Source organism: Cinclus cinclus, chromosome 3 (genome assembly GCF_963662255.1).
Source record: "Cinclus cinclus chromosome 3, bCinCin1.1, whole genome shotgun sequence".
NCBI lineage: Eukaryota > Metazoa > Chordata > Aves > Passeriformes > Cinclidae > Cinclus > Cinclus cinclus.
Window position 1 is genome coordinate 18,693,228 of NC_085048.1, and position 17,616 is coordinate 18,710,843.

Consider the following 17,616-nt stretch of genomic DNA (forward strand, 5'->3'; position numbering starts at 1 on the left):
TTTTATCTGTAGTCCGTACTGTGCTATTTCTATCATCTAATTTATGAATAGGGCACTCAGCTCAAGAAATAGAAATTAGGCTAAATTATACTCAACTAAAGTTTTCAGTATCTAAGTATAGCAGTGGTTATTTCTCTTTTTCACCTATGCATAATAAAATATTCAGATTATTAATTTGGTTTTATCATTTGGATTTCCACTACTTCTGAAAGCATTTTGAGTCTATGTTAAAAACAGGTTTGATTTTTATAGGTTGTACAATAAGTAATTGTTTTAGAATTTAATATAGCATACCTTTAAAATACTTTTAGGAGGCTTAGCTCTGAGAAATATAATATGTTTAAAATATCGCTCATTGTGTGATATTGACTCAGACTCTGATGTAAAAGAGAATATCCACTTGCTGTACTTAAATTCCACTGTCTCTCTTCCTTTTCTAATAAGTATGAATTTGGTACCAATACAACGTCTTCAAAAATGTAGTTCTTGAGTAATAAACATTATATTGTACTATCTCATCAGACCAAGAACACTTACTATAAAAAGCATCACATTTTATCTATTTTATTTATTTATAGTCCATGTATATTTTTGTATATTGGTACTTCCCTGTGCCTTAGGGAAGGCTATAAAAAGGAGGGAGAGGGGCTTCTTACATGACAGGATGAGAGGCAATGATTTTAAATTGACAGAGGGCAGGCTTGGATTAGATGTTAGGAGGAAATCCTTTATTGTGAGGGAGGTGAGGCACTGGAACTGGTTGCCCAGAGAAGTTGTGGATGCCTCATTCCTGGAAGTGTTGAAGGCCAGATTGGATGAGCCCCTGAGCAACCTGGTCTAGTGAACAGCATCCCTACACATGGAAGAGGGTGTGGTCCTTGATGATCTTTAAGGTCCCTTCCAACCTAAACCATTGTATTTTTCTTGAATTAATTGTGTATTAACTAACATATGTAATTGTCAACTAACATGGTCATTTCAGACCACATCTTTCCAAAGATGCAAGCTCAAAGTAAAGAATCCAGTATGAAAAGAAAGCCTGATCTCCAGTTTTGCACTGATGGTACAAAAAAGATTTATCATAAGAAGTAATAGCTTGGGAATTTATTTTTAATTTAAATTGTTTTGCTTATAATTTTATTTTATTTTTGATTCAACACTAACTTCAGGTGAAATCTTTCCTAGGAATCATATCCCCATCTCTTATGAATCATGTATACAGCTATATAATATGGGACTGTGTTTTGAAATCCTGTTTCTTTAATATCTCTGCCCTAATTTCACATAAAATAAGCTTCCACAGATTTCTTTTAAAATTCAGTATGGTATCTGTTACACTTCTAGTTCATTCAATTTAACTGATTTAAACTGAGCAGACACGTATGATGGTAAAAATGACAAGATTACATTTTTTGAACATAGGGAATTACCACAATCTGAGATGCTCTAAAATCCTCAGGTTGGCAGCAGCCAACAGACCCACAGAAACACCCTTGTGGGGCAGCAGGACATCTTATAGCAACTGCCTCTAGCCCAGGATGATTACCAGATGGGGAAAGAAATCCAGCAATTGGGCTTGGCAATGTTTTATCTGACATGTGAATGCCAGTAAGAAAGTAATATCACCCCTAGTCAAAGAAGTGATTGAAATACACATACAAAGATTTACTTATTGAGTTTATGAAACTGCATTTTAAAAGAAAACTTCAATGGACTAATTTTCAGAGAAGCCAGATAGTGTATTTTGTATATTTTGTATACACAAAAGAGATTGAGCTATGCTGCCATTGCTAAACTGTCTGCAGTGTCAGTGTATTTTCATCTTAGCAGTCAACATAAGAAACTAATGTGTATTTTTGCTGTTACCAAAGCTTACTTACCAAAGATGGTGTCTTTCCCTACTTGAAGGAAAGAAAAGAAAACAGCTGTGAAGGCTATAACTGCTGAAAATCCCAAAATAATGAAAACTTTCATCTACAAGAAAGAAGAAATGACGGTTGAAAATATAGATACCTTCATCTTCTAATTATAATCCAGACTATAAATAATTTTCTGTATATGGCAAATTTTACTTTAAAATTAGATTTCCAGCCATGTTCTGACTATGTTTTTGAAGTTCAAAGTAATTCACTTTCTCTTTTTCCCCTTCCTTACTTATTACTTTTCTTTTACATTTTGAGAGGCTTCTAGCACAATGATACACATAACTTTCTTTTATAACATAATACGTTCTCACAACATCAGCAACGCTTAGCTTATATATTAGAAATTCATCAGTATTTTACCCCCCTTCATTTTGAACTTCTCTGTGCACTAGACTGATTTGATTGTAAATTAGTGATTGCACATAAGATAATGAAATGGCCGAATATATAACAATTAATCAGACCCTAATCTACGCTCCTATCCATAGGACACTATAACTGTGGTATTAAAGCAGCACAGTGAATATGCTCACTTGGCTGGGGTGAGCTGCATTCTCCATTTCAGCACTGGTACTCTGGCAGTTCTTAACAGCAGTGCAAATATATAGACTCTCCAATAGGTATCCTTTTTCACATGCACTATGTTAACTGGAAATTGAAATATTTAAAATATTTTTAGCTCCCTATCCCATCAAAATAATAAAAAAATATTAAAATCAAGCCTGAAAATTTAGAGAAGCTATACTGCCCATAGAAATTCAATGTGAAAACACCCACCCCTTCCTTTTACATTTCATGCATTAATATGATGAATTTCTTCTGGAAAATGACAAGAAAAAGTTTTATTTTCTCACCTTTTGTCTGCTGAGGAGATTATCTTCCACAGCTCTCTACATTATCGATGGCAGTAACTGTTCTGAATTATGAAAGCCAAGTACTTTCCAGGGGCCCAGTTTATGCTCTTAGCTTTATGCACTGCTACTCACTCAAGCTTTAGCAGTGCAAATTATTTCAAAATCTTTTTGGCCACAGTTATGCTTCCACAAAGGAGAAACTGACGTTAATACTTGACTTGTTTATTTTTTCTTGCTGGGAACCAAAAGATAACTGTGTAGTTAGTTCTTACATTATAATTATTTTCCTGCAAGTGAGAAGGAAAATAAGTTCATAGTAAATATATATGTATATGTATATGTATATGTATATGTATATGTATATGTATATGTATATGTATATGTATGTGTATGTGTGTGTGTGTGTGTGTATATGTATATGTGTATGTGTATGTATGTGTATATGTGTATGTGTATGTGTATGTGTATGTATATGTATATGTATATGTGTATGTGTATGTATGTGTATGTGTATGTGTATGTGTATATGTATATGTATATGTATATGTATATGTATATGTATATGATGCATACATGCACATATATATAATTTCCATGTTGTGCAGTAAAATAAAGTATTTTTCATTTTTTTAAAAATTTATTTGACCAAGAAAGCAACTTTGTGTCCAATTTTATGCATTCTATAATTTATGTTTTACCAAAATAACCATTTGGAATTCAGATACGAACCCCCAGGTTGCCCACCAAGTTCCTTCCAGCACTTTTTATTTAGTAATTTTGTCTGAGCCTAGCTATTTTTCTTTAGTTACACTTTTCAGTCCTATTGCTTCTTTTAAAAGTCAGTAGTTTGACCTAAAGAATCTATTTGGCTGGGTTTCTTTCCATTTTCCTATAGAGATCAAAAAATCAGGTCTGGAATGAGGATTGAGGATTTGCTGGTCATGCCAGGGAGATCACAAGGTGGAGCCAGAGATCAGCGTTTGATCTCTGCCACAGGGGATAAGGGGAGCAGGGGGTGGGTGGCTGGGAGCATCCTGGAGCTTGGGGCTGTGGTACATGGTGGTGAAAGGAAGCCTAGGAGCATGTGAATTGAATGGGGGACAAACTCCAGGATGTTATTACAGCTGTTTGGGAATATCATCCATAACCTCTTCACTGCAAAGATGAGTGGACATGTTTGAGAAGTAAGCACAGAGGAAAGGGGAGCAGACCTCTTCTGGAAAAGTAGGTTTGTGCTCTTTGGCTGGAGGATTTAAAATTGCAGACAAGTAGTCAAATTTGCAATACCTCTTTATCCTATTCCAAATTTTAATTTTTTTAAGATTATGTTCCCTTATATCAGAAAGTATAAAGGAGATTGACTTCTGAGGCCCAGAAAAACATTGAGAAAAGCAGATCCATCCCAAACACCTACTAAAATAAAAACATCTCACTATACCTTTTCATATACTACAGGTTTAATTTCTGAGAGATGAGAGACTTTCTTAAAGTGAAAATTAGCTTTGAATTTCTTTGCTGTATCAGAGTCAAAAATCAAAGCTTTCCCATTTAGTTAAAAAAGAGCATACCTACATCAAAGTTTATTTGAATAAGGATCCTAACATTTGCTCATTGGTTGTAGTGGAAGTATTTGTCAACAGTGGGTCTTAAATGGTTACATACAGTAAATTGGTCAGTGATGAAAAAACTGAATGGCAGCATTTATTTTGTGTTTTTCTGAGAATGAATATTTGACTGTCCACTGAGCCACAAATACAATTTTAGTTAAAACCTGTATGAAGTCTTAATTACACTGGACTCACACAGACAGGCACAGCTGAATTCCTATTCTTACTGGAGCTCATTCAGAACCCTGTTATCAAAATCTGATGAAAGAGAATTTAGAGGATAAAATTAGTTACTCAAGAACAGCCTTAGTTTTTAAAATCCAAGATTCACATCTTGCCATTATAAGTGAAGAAAATTTTGATGAATATCCTGCTGAATGTGCTCCCTTTGTTCCAGATTTTCTGTTAGCTGTCTGTCTTAAGCCATTCTTCCTGCAGGAAGGGTGTCAGACCCTCGTGCCCAGCAGTGAAACTGCACAGATCAATGAAGGTTTAAACATGGAGTACAAGACCAGTATATAACAGTCCTTATGCTAAACAAAACTCTTGAGAAAAGCAGCAGTGAACCGTAACATTTAACCATATTCGTATTAAGTTTTAAATTAACTTGTTCAAATTGCTATATTCCCAAGATTTAAATCTGAACATGAAGACCAATGGTGTATCTATGTTCTTAAAAGTTAAAGACCTATAAAATAAATCCTTGAGCTGATGGTAGAAAGATAAATTCTGGTCAATGAGATAGCCCAAAAGAGTAGAATTTCAGATTACTCACATATTTGACTTTATGCAAACCTACTATGGTATTTAAAAAAAAATTAGCTCATACATAAAATATGATGCAATTTCAACTGATGTTTAATAAAGGAAAAAGACACAATTATATAATCTCAAAACAACTTACATTTGCACTGTAACAGCCTGCAGCCCTGCCAGGCTCTCTGAGGCATCATCGATTCTTACAAGCATTGGATTAGAATGAGAGACCTCCAACACAAATCTGTGCTGCTGCAGGACCTATTTTTGATAGCAGATTACACTGTTTTGTAGCATTTAGTGACAATCCTGGGATCTAGCAAAGCATGAAGGACACTGTTAATATGGATGTCTAATCTATAATAGAAAAATTAGTTTCTAATCTCTTTTGGCTTTTAAAGCTCTAAGAACACTCTTACAACAAAGAGGCAAAAGTGCATATAACTGCACAATACTTCAACAGAAGCAATTTTGCTGAAGTTCCTGTTTAACAACATAGAGGCAACAGCAATAAACCTAATTTTAATATGTTGAGCAAAATATCATGAATCAAAAATGGCAAGACAAGGAAGAAAGAAAAGTAGTTCAGTGGGAAAGATTGATTTAGCTGGGTTTCAATGATGCCATTACTTCTAGTTACTTTAAGTACTTAGATTTTTTTCCTGGATTCAATTAAATTTCATTAGAAAGGAGGGTTTTTTTTTGCTGTTGCTCTCTTTAGATAGAGAAGACCTTGCATAGGTGTCTGAAGCCAGATATGGGATGAAGAAGTTGAATAGGCAACAATTATTCACCGTCTATTCCAGCAGAGAGCTGAAGGCCACACAGGTTGAAAACAAAGAAAAAAGTACTGTTATTTAGACAACACAAAGCTATACCATGAAACAGCTTGTGCCTGGTAAAAAATGCATATAAGTTCATAGAAATGTTTTCTGTTTTACGGAATAAAAATATATTAAGACCTATGAGGTACAAATTTTACAACAGAGACTCCTGAATCACAAATTAACTATGGCTGAAATTTTTCTTATCCTTGTTTTTTACAGGCTTCTCCTAGCATTAACTATTGTTTGTGGGCTTTTTTTGTTTGTTTGTTTCTGGTGGTTTTGTTTGTTTTTTGGTTTGGTGGGTTTTGTTTGTTTGTTTGGATTTTTTTGTTGTTAAATGAAAAATACAATGCTGAATGGCCCTTAGGACTGGCAGGATGGCTGGGCCCAGGGGGTGGTGGTGAATGCTGCCACATCCAGTTGATGGCCAGTTACTAGTGGGATTTCCCAGGGCTCAATATTGGGACCAGCAATTTATCAATTATTTTGAAAAGGGGATTGAAGGCACCGCAGTCAGTTTGCTAATCAAACCAATTTGGGTGGGAATGCTGATTTGCTGGAAAGTAGAAAGGCTCTGCAGTGGGATCTGGACATGCTGGATCAGAGTTGAATTTGGTCATCACATACCAATTTTAATGTATGATGATGAAGTCATATTCTCAGATAAATAATTTTTATCAGAAGCAGGTGGAATGTAACATCTGCAGAACATGACACTTTCCTGTTAAAATGTTGATTTAAACCCAAATTGATGTTTTATCTCATGCAAGCAAGCATTAAAAACTCCAGTTACAGGAAGAATCCCTCAGATGTTCTGTTGGTTTCGAGCAACCCGACTTACAGAACAAAACTATGCAAAGATAAATTTAACCTCAGAGAAGAGCCCACTCAATTTCTTGTGTCTGAATTAATGTGAATCCTGTGTATCACTGTTTGAAAACTCTGACTTAATGAATGAGCAAATTATGATTTATGTGAAAGGATGTGGAACAGATGAACAATTTTTAAGCTCTATAGAAGGTCTGAAATTCAGTGGTTTGAATCACAAAAACACTTCCTTATAAAATGAGACAGAAAATTAATCTTTCATCTTCACAGAACACTAGTTTCAGACCAAACTCAGGCTCTTTCAGACAGATCATTTTAATTGCAAGCTTAATGGTGAACTTTCTGCCTTCTTCCAATTCATGGCCTTCTTGCAGAGACCACTGCAGTTTCATATGATGAAGTTTATTTCTTGGATTTAAAAATGGTCAGTAGATATAACATATGTCATGTAGTCATAAAACTGATCAAATATTAACAAGACATGATCTTTTGTAACTTAGGAGAAAACAGAAATGGATTTAGCAAAACAAAAACAATGACCACATAATAAAATTATGACAGACGAATTTTAGTATTCACCCTGCTGTGAATGAGGCTCTCAGCATGGTTAGTGACAAATCCACAAAAGAATTTAAGATTCCAGAGGGAAAACTGGCAAGTGGAAGTAGTGACAGTGATTCATTACCATACTCAAAGGATGGCAGATGTTTCTGTCCTGCTTTGGTAATGAAATATTTTCATGGTAGGAATCATGACAAAGGGATATCTCACTTTAGAAGCACTTTTGATAGCACTAGGATCTGACCAATGTTTTTGACCTCCTGTCTCCCAGGACCAATTTATTGGAAAAATCCAGTCAGTGACAATGTTTGAAAGGAAAAAAAAAAGGTGGGGTAGTCAAAGGGCTTAAAAAATGAGGTGACATCTGTATAGGAAAAGGAACAGGGAATCATAATGGACATCAGTGTGAATGCTATAGCATGAAGAATGTTTTATGGTAGTTGTGTGTTTTCAGCTGTTCAAACGAGCTGGGTCAGATATGCCAGTAGGACAGTATTGGTACAGTCCATTCTGAAGAGTGTTTTTCTCTCTCTGCACTGTCTGAACCCAAAAAGCCTGAGTGTTTTTAGGCTGTATACCACACCCAAAATGAGGCATTACAGATGGTAGCGATGTGGAAGCCCCTCTGCAGACACAAATGTCGCAATAACTTGGAGAGCAGTGCTTGAATTCCTCCTCACACTTAAATGCTTTCTGCTGTTCTGCTTTAGTGACCTGCCTGGTAGATTACATTTTCCCAAGCATGACATTGACTTTCCAGCTTTATTATTTAATTTTTAATTATTTGTTTTTATCAATTCAAAGATAAAGGCAATGGTTGATATTAACACAGTAAGAAATAATTTTAGAGTTATCAGTTTGGAAAAAGAGGCAGTAAAGGGAAACAAACAGCCAGTGATGTTTGAAGATCTCAAGATGGCCACCAGATCATTAAATGGACTGTTCACTAGACACATCCTACATTATAAACACATTTTGTTAATTGAAAACCGTATTTTAAATCTAATGAGTTACTCTTGAACTGTTTCATCCAAGTTCATATTCACTCAGGCAAATGAGTATGCTTCCAAATTGATCTCCCAATTTCCATTAGTCTGTCACAAATCAGGAAAGTAAATGATCTGAAGAAGTTAAATGAAACATTCTTCATGAGTGCTGATATTAAGAGGTCACAAAGCACTACTTTCTGGAATATTTAGTGTTTAAGTGACCCTTATGGCTGAGTAATAAAAAACATCTTGGCTATTTGACGTCATGTCAAGGTTCAAAAATCTTGAACTGTTGTTTTTAACGCCCTGATGGGTTTGAAGCATTCTGTAGCTGAAGCACATTTCAGAAAACTCAGACTGAAAAAACAGGAGATGCTACAGATTTCTTATTTCCGTGTTGAAACATCCAAAGCAAAAGGCACACAAGAATTAATAAGCATGCAGCATTAAATAGCAGCTAGTAGCATGCATGAAACTTATCACATTTAAATGAGTACTAATAAGAATCAGTACTTTGTGAAAAATAAGCTGAGGTTACCAAATCGGTGAAGGAACAGGGAAGAGTATGTGTATGCATTTGTATGTACATACACATTAAAAAATATATATACATACTCACACACAACCACACACACACACAGAGATAGATACAACAAAAGAGTACTTTTTTTTTTTTACTGAAGTCTTCATACTTGAACTGAGGCAAAATTAATAATAGATAACATGGTAGACTGACAAATAAAAAAATTAACACAGAAAAATATAAAGTGGTGTCTTTGGAAATAAATTTATAGATAAATGCATGATAAGAGAATCTGGAGAAGCTGTGACTCAGGACAAAGAAAAAGATATAAAGGAATCATTTATCCCTGATTCTCAACAGGCTTTTCAGGTTTGTGCTCTTGAAAGAGAAAATAATATTTCCCTGAGATATAAAAGTAAAGTAATAATAATTATATTAATAAAATAAAATAAACCTGGTGTCAATATTTGGAATTAGTAACTCTACTACAAGTTCATCATATCCCATTTTGAGATCTGAAGACTGTGAGCAGGCTTTAACAATGTCACTTGGAGGAATGAAGGTGCTTTGTTTGGTATAAAACTGCTGAAGTGTGGCATTGTAAGTTGTGCTGGTTTTACCCCCAAACTATTACATAAGTGTTTGAGGATTTACACTTAAAAAAAACCAAAACAAACTTATAGGGAACAAGTTTTCATTTTTGCAGAAAAAGGTATAAGAAGTTGTACTGGAATTAAACAACCCTGGGCAATGAAATAAAACATGGCTTGCATATAGCAAAAAATACAATTAAAAATTGAAAGAGGTTATAAGGGTGTGCAGTGAAGAAGAAAGAGAAGAAAGAGTCCTGAACTCCCAGGCCTGCCTTAGTTCCAGGCTCCTGCATACAATTCCCTTGGGTCCCAGTGTCCAGTACTGTCACACCAACTCTTTGTGAGAAGGAGAACAAACCCAAGAACTGACAGAAAGACCACCAAATTTTTGGCCCGCACATCTTGTCGTTACTCCTCCTTCACACTGGCATGCAACACTTACCTGCTGCCCTTCCCGTGCTCTTGCCTGGCTTCCCAGCCCTGCTCTTCAGCAGGCAGCAGTGAGCTCTGCCTGGGCATCCCAATCCATGACCACTCCTCTGGCTGCTTTTTTACACAGCAGTTTATTGCAGGGTGTGTGATGGTAGATAGACACTGAATGATGGATAATCTGGAATTCTTGTTCAGCTCATTGCTCTAAACCAGGACACTTTCGCATGTAATTGTAGGCACCACAGTTAGAAAACTGTTTATGTCAGGCTTCCCTAACAATGTATCACCCATTTCTTCCAGTATGCTGTTGGTCCCTGATATACAAGGTAGCCTTTTCTTCAACCCAGAAAAAAACCAAATCTATGCACAATTAAGATCAAGGTAATTGACAGCAGAATTATTTGCCTTCTGAGAGGATCACAGTTTCCATGAGAAATAATAAAATTTCTGTTAATGAGGAATAAACACTTGAGTGAAATGTCCTTTCATGGGAAGTGGCTTTTGTAGCTGTAGCACCCTGGCAATGTGTGCTCCCCAAAAGAGAACCTTATTTCATTGGGCTGCTTAATACCCTCAAAACACACATCTATGTTACTGTAATATTAAGGACTGTAAGTCCATACCATGATTATACTGTGCAAATTTGTGGGATTTTGATACCCAGCTCCTTTGTCTAGTTTTCTACAAAGTCATCACAAATTAAACAACTACTTATTCACAAGGCATGCAAAGAAGACATGGATGCCTTTCTCTGATACAAAGTACCAATGGCCATGTAGTGGAGCTTGTGTATGAATACTGGAGTCCCTGACATGGAAAGCTGCGTCTGCAGAGTGAATTAATGATGTGTGAAACACTATATATTTCATCTGTACTACCTGAAATCACCAAATCCAGATAAGCATAGTTAGCCTGTAACAAACAGCATCTGGCCTGTGCTAATTCTTCAGCCATGCCTAGGGGCATTTCAGCACATTGTTGGCTGGCCTGGGGCAGAAATATATCAGAACCAATTTTCACATATTTTCCTTAGGGGCAACCATAACCCAAGTCCCAACCATTTCCTAACATAGTTTAATTTAGTTCATCAGGGCAATGAAGAGGTCTTTGCTAGAGAAACAGCTTGGTTTATAAAGGATGCTCTCTAATCAGTTTTTCAAGGTAATTGAATGTGGCCACTATGGAAGACAGAAGCATATTAGACTTTCACAGTGTGATAGAATAGTCCCAGGCTCTCCCGATGACCACTCTGAAGGAAAATGAGCCTTCCAGAGCTCTAACAGGAGGACATGATTAATCAATTTGTTGTGGGTAGCCATTCATAAATAAGAACACACTGATGACAGGAGCTGCAGAAGTTTTGGCACAAGGCAAATATAATGTCATACTCTTGAAGGACCATGAATAAGAAATGGAATCCTCTGCCTGCAGAAATTATTAAGTAGGGTCTGATGTTGAGTGTGTAACTCATACAGACATGTTTATAATCTTCACATATAATTTTAAACCAAATAATATTATGACAACATGTAGCTTTTTTTAATATACATACATCTAAGAATGATGTCCATACTCTCTTCCCCTGAGGCACAGAGAGATTGAGATGCCCACTTTTTTTTTTCAGTTGCTCCATGTGATAGCACCCAAGTACCTGAATTTTCATTAATTTAAAGTCATCACATTTGCACACCTGTGCAAGAGAATAACTAGCCAGCAGTGCAACAGCAGCCCGAACAGCCTGTGGCATTGCCTCAGTGCTCATTCCCACAGGTTGTTCTGACTCATGCCTGTCTGTAACAGATGAATGCAGTGACTCTCCTCTGTTAACAACTACCTGGGCAGAGAGGAGAGCTATTCACAAACAGGGAAAAGTAGTGGGGAGGAAAGAAAAGTGCTGATGAGTGCAAATCTGGTATTTTGTGGAGATTTGACCACAAAGGAATGTTGACTGCTCTGAATTAACTGCCACCTCTTAAAATCTAATCTGACACAAAGATCAGCTTCATTTCCCCAGGCAATGAACATATCTGCCTTGTTACAAGGATGACTTTTTTGAAAGGATGCATAAAAGTTGCTAAATACACTACTGACATATCAACATTATCTCAATAAATATCTCAAAGATGCTAAATACTCCGCTGCTATATCAACACTAGCTTAGCATGAGCAAAGTTCTTGCCACGTGGCAAGCATGTCTTAAGTAATGTGATGTACTTGAACTGTCAAAGAGAGGGATTAGCACAGACTGGGAAAGGCAGATGCAAGCAGGTTAGAACAAGGCACGAGGTGGCAGAAAGAACAGGTGGATCCTTTAAAGAGGGAACATGGAAAAAGGCAACAGCAATGGGCAGAAAAAGACATAACTTTCCTGGAATTCTGCCTGTGCCAGTCGTAGTAATTATATGGCAGAACAAACCTGCCAGCAGCAATGTTTGTTTTCTGTGCAACAGCCAGGCTGTAGTATACATAATTAGCAACCAGACAGCTAGAGCCCCACAGGGACCATAGTTTGTGATGACTTTTGCACTCCACTGCTTGTGCCATAACATTCTTTTTAAAATAGTACATGTGCCAGGTCTGGGTAATGGTTTAAGAGATGCCTCATCTTGGCTGCAGGGCAGCAGATGCAGGAATGTTTCTCTGAGAGACAGGAAGGAGATCTGCATGAAACTATAGATAATCCATATGTATAACTTTGCACAGGTGTACATATGCTCCTTTAGCCCTGAGAATGCCAGGGGTATGTAGATTCAATTCAAGAAGGAGAAGTTGCAGAAGATTGAGAACTCATCTCTTCCCATAAGACCCCAACACTTTCTGGCTAATTTTATGCAGTGAACTGACTGGTTTGCTCAGTTTTGGGTTCTGAAGACTTTGAACATGAGGTCTGAAGGCTGGATGCTGTTTTAGAAAATGATGGAAGGCTGAAGAGGCACAGGAACAAGGTCAATAATTACATGGGCTCTCTTACCAAAATGTAAAAGGTCCTCCATTAAAAATGCTATTAGGAATATCCTATGTGTGATATGATTTCTTGATATTTCAGAATATTTTGTATAGATCAACTACAATAGTTCTCAAGAAAAAAATGCTGAGAATTAAATAGGTAAGAATGAAATAGCAGAGAAGACTGATTCAAGAGGCTTTAGATAACTTTAGATACAATACTTTTGCAAAAATGAAGTTGTGGTCTGTAATTTTAAACTTGCTTTATGAGTCAGTGTTAACCTGACCCATGTGTGTAAGCTGATAGGTTCAGGCAATTTAGCTGTCTGTATCCTTAACAGACTGCTCTGACTTTGCTTTTCTTTACTAGTTTCTGTTGAAACCTTTAGTAACTTTCTCCTCTTCTTTCCAGCTGTATTTTACCTTGATCTCATTTATCTCCTCAAGTTTCATCTTTCTGTGTTCCCTATATTGGTCAAAGCTTTGAAATATAACTGTCTCATCCTCTCCTTAAAGTGAATACACCTAATGCCTAAGTAAGTTGGATAAGAACACAAATTACAACAAAATAACTCTTAAAATTGACAAGATTTAAATATTCTGGGCAAGAAATTAAAATATGAGACTATACCCTTTTAAGGTCCTTCTTTCCAGCTTTGATATTTTTCTATTAATTTTGAATAATTTCATGCTTGTAAAAAACTGTATCTACTTATTTGCAGCACCAGGAAATGTCTTACCTGACAATGTCTTTTGACCCAGCTCTATTCAGTTTCCATCCTACTTCCTTCCCCTTCACCCCAGTAACACACCTCCAAATGCTCAGTATTAATGTCTGAGAGGCAGCATGCCTCTAACTCTCAACCAGAGGTACAGGCATTGCCAATTTTCCAGGCAAGGACACCCTCCCTCCCTTAGCTCTCCAGCCTTTACAATCACTCAGCATTGTCATGTATGCCCCTCTTTCAGATATCACACTCTATTTTCAGTTTCCAGCCCTTTCCCTCCTCCTCACCCTCCATTTGCTCAGCCTTTCTACCTCCATCTCTCCCTCCCTATCCTCCTCCCTTCTTATTTTGCTTCATATACTTTGTTGTTAACCTAGTTCTTCTGTTGTGGGTCTCTTTTAATTATCACTTAACCATTCTCTTGAATTCCACCACCATTTTGTATAGAACAAGGAGGGATTTGCATGCTTTAAAGTCCTCTGTGTTTAAAGTCCTCTGAGTTTCACAGATGGCAGAGAACAGAACAAGTACTCTTAGGCTCTTCTTGCTCTACTTTTGACACCATCAAGTAAAGTTCCCCCTTTGGATGCACAGAAGCTCCATCTGAATCATTAAACAAGGCTGCATATGAACAACAAAGTCCAGCTCTCAGAAGAGAAAAAAGGAAAACAACCTCTTCTCTTTAGGTGCTTAAAATTTAACCCATTTAATATTTCTCTGTCAGGTGCAATGCTGCTAGCCCCAGATCGTGGGCTACAGTGCAGACTGAGTGCAACCTAGTTTAGTAAAAATGAACTGTGAAGAACAGCTTCTTTCATTTGCGAAATCACTATGTTTGCAACTAACCCCAACAGTATTTAAAAAAATAAGAAAGGAATAAATGCTAATACTTTAAAATTTGCCACTGTCTCAAGAATTTTTTTCTGCAGTTGAAAAAACCCCACTTTTCCTGCCCCCAAAAAACTTGCAATTTTCTTCTCTTTTTGAGCTATATACTGCAGAAAGTAATTCAGCACTGTCATTCCAAGCATGAAGTAGAACAAACCAACTGAAATAGTTAATATAATTTAGTGCAAAGCAATTACAACTATTGCCAAGAGAAACACAATTTACTACCCTAGGGATGTGAAAAAGTCGGATATGTCATAGTAAAATGCACTTTAAGCTGCACATAAATGAGACCTTCCTCACATCTCCGCTTATTTCAATTTGGCACCAGAGATCAGCATTACTCCTCCCCAGATTACTGCCCTGCCTGCTGGGTTACCAAAGCTTGCACCTTCATCTGTGCTTACTTTCCCTCTCCAGCAAATCTGTTCCTCCCCTCCATAGTGGCACAACCTCAGCAGGAGGACAAAAAGTGCTGCCATCCACTGCAGCCTCCTGAGATAATAAAGGCAGCTACCATATTGCACTCAAGGGCTCAGACACATGCAAAGAGAACTGGAAGCTTAAGGAGTACACAGCCCCCCGAGTGCCTGCCCTGTCCCTCTGTCCTTCCTGCCCTGTAGGCCCCCCAGGCTGGATGCTGCACTTGATCTCTGCAGGCACTGCTGGATGTAAAATGTCAGGCTGCCACCCACAATGCAGGTACACACTCTCCTCTGCTGCCTCTTCTCAGGGGCAGCCCTGAGCAGAGAAGTGGGACAGACAGGCACCTAAAAATTTGTCTGCTCTAGGAGCTCTCTTGCTAGAAGAGAATTTTCCCAGTGCTGTAATCAACAGGCAGTTAAATGTTGGTGTTACTCTGCCTTTCCCCACCTGCCAGTACAGATTTTAATAGAAATTGCAGCTGCCATGTCATCTTCTAGGGAGACCGACTGCACTATAAAAATGCACTGTAGCATCAAGCCTTTCTGTGGACCAAGCAGCCTTCCTCCCCGCTGGCCTCTGCCTACATGGAGCACACATAAGAATATGTGGGAAATTTGGGGTATTAAGGATATGCAAAGATTTATAGCCTCTATGGACAAAAGGCTTTTACTGTGATTGCTTTTTCATCCTGCACTTTTACTTTAGTTGTCTAAGTCTTACTTCAGAATCAATTTTGTGATACTAGGACACCTCTGGATTCAAAGACTAAAAGGAGGGGTGACTGAAATGTGTAAACTCAAAGACAACTTATAGGTTGTCTTTGATGACACTGTCACTGTCACCTAAGATAGCAAGTGCAGCTCCATTACAAGCACACATAGTTTTTCTTTCAGGTTTAAATTCAGGACTTATACTTTTCCTTCAGAATAAAAATTTTTAATTTTATGTTTTATTTCAGAACCTAGATATACTAGAAGAGATTAAAAAATTAAAAAACTTTATAAAACTGTTTATAAAACTTTTCTGAAATCCCTTTTTCCAAACATCTTCCTGGTAAAGGTGACTTGGTCCTAATGTGACATATTTTTTCTCTGTTAGCCAAGCAAGGAACAAATCTAGAAGAAATCTTGGATTACAAATCTGAATTATGCCCAGCTTTGAAGGCCGCAGACATTTTGCTGTTTTGTACTTTCCAGTTCAGAATTTCAGCACTGATCTCTCACTGAAGCAAATGTATACTGTGGTCATTATGCCTTTCAGTAAATATCAACTGGCTGCATTTAAACCATGGAAAATGGAAGTGCTTCCAATTCCTTGCTATGCTCCTCTCTTTCCATACCTTGATTTCCATGGCCAAATTTGTCTTGATGACTGCAGGAAGATGCTGTGGCAATGACCTTTCGCTGGCTCAGTACTGAAAGGACTGGGGGCTGATCACGGGTCACACCTTGGATTCCTCACAGCAACAAGATCAAGTCAACAATTATTTATTGGACAAAAAGGAAAATGTGACTAAGTCCTTTACTGTTCTAATTACAAAACCTAAATTTTAAAAAGTAAGAAAGCCACTAAAATCACTGATGACAAAATATAAAACTCAAATAGCTGCTATCAAATACCTTATATTTATTTCATAAATGACAAAAAAACACACAAATGAGCAATAAATTATTTATTCAAAAACATCTATACAAAATAACACTCTTGGAGATGTACACTTTTACATTTTTAAAGTGCATCTCTTCATTGCTACAATATTTGATTTGCTAATTTACACTGTACATTCATAATTTATAAAAAAAATAATTGGTGAATATTTCTCCAGTTGGATGCTAATAACAGTGAAAAGGAGCACATATTCCATTGTAGAAATCACTGTTGAAGTGTGTACATATACAAACCATTCATATCCAGATTTAAAGACAATACTGTGACAATAGCAAGAGTATCACTACAAAGTGGAATTACAGTATACTGTACGATAATAGATTCTTGATATAAAAGGTTGTTTAAAAGTGCAAAATATATACACTCTGTCTTTATATTTCTTCCCAGTTTAACTTTTACTACTTATTAAATCCCTTTCTGACTTCCTGAACAGATAAAATTACAATAATTTTACACTATGCAAATCTATAATCATGCACATGTTGAGAGGTTGCATTTCTAATAAAAAAAAGAACAAAAGCAAAGCTGAACACACACATTCTGCGTTTCAGATGTCTTTATAAATTTTCCAACTGAAACACATAAAATGTGGAGTAAAATGTATTATGAATACCATTGAGATGTGAAGCACTATGAGTATGTAAAATTTGTTAATTTTATTTTGATCATTACAGGATTAACTGTAAGTAGTTCCCTATACCAAGATGATCAGATATATGGGCTCATTTTGTTGCATTTTAGCCCTCAGTAACACCTTCCTCCAAAAAGGAATAAAACCTGCAATATGAAAACCACAAAAAGCTTCAATAAATATTTCATTATCCCATGGCAAAGATGAACAACATTCAGTCTTTATGTGTCTATAAAGAATTTTGACACCCATTTAGGTTTGGCTCTATTATGAACTGCTAAACAAACAGACTTTTAGGATAGAGGTAGCGAACTGTCAGGAAACATTTAATAAGGTGTGGTTACTGGCTGCACTACAGTATACTAATTCAAATGTTCTTCTTGAAGAAGAACTTCTGAGATCACGTTGTGTAAAGTTTTAAAACTGAAAATCTT

At 36.7% G+C, this 17,616-nt stretch overlaps 1 protein-coding gene across 1 annotated transcript in view; it reads right to left on the minus strand.

Annotated features, from left to right (window-relative positions):
- TPO (thyroid peroxidase) overlaps positions 1–1,974 on the minus strand; it is a 37,181-nt gene extending 35,207 nt beyond the window's left edge. Inside the window, exon 1 of the mRNA XM_062488518.1 lies at positions 1,881–1,974. Within this exon, the coding sequence (XP_062344502.1) occupies positions 1,881–1,974 (94 nt within the window). The remainder of the gene's footprint in view (positions 1–1,880) is intronic.
- Between the last annotated feature and the right edge of the window lie 15,642 nt (positions 1,975–17,616).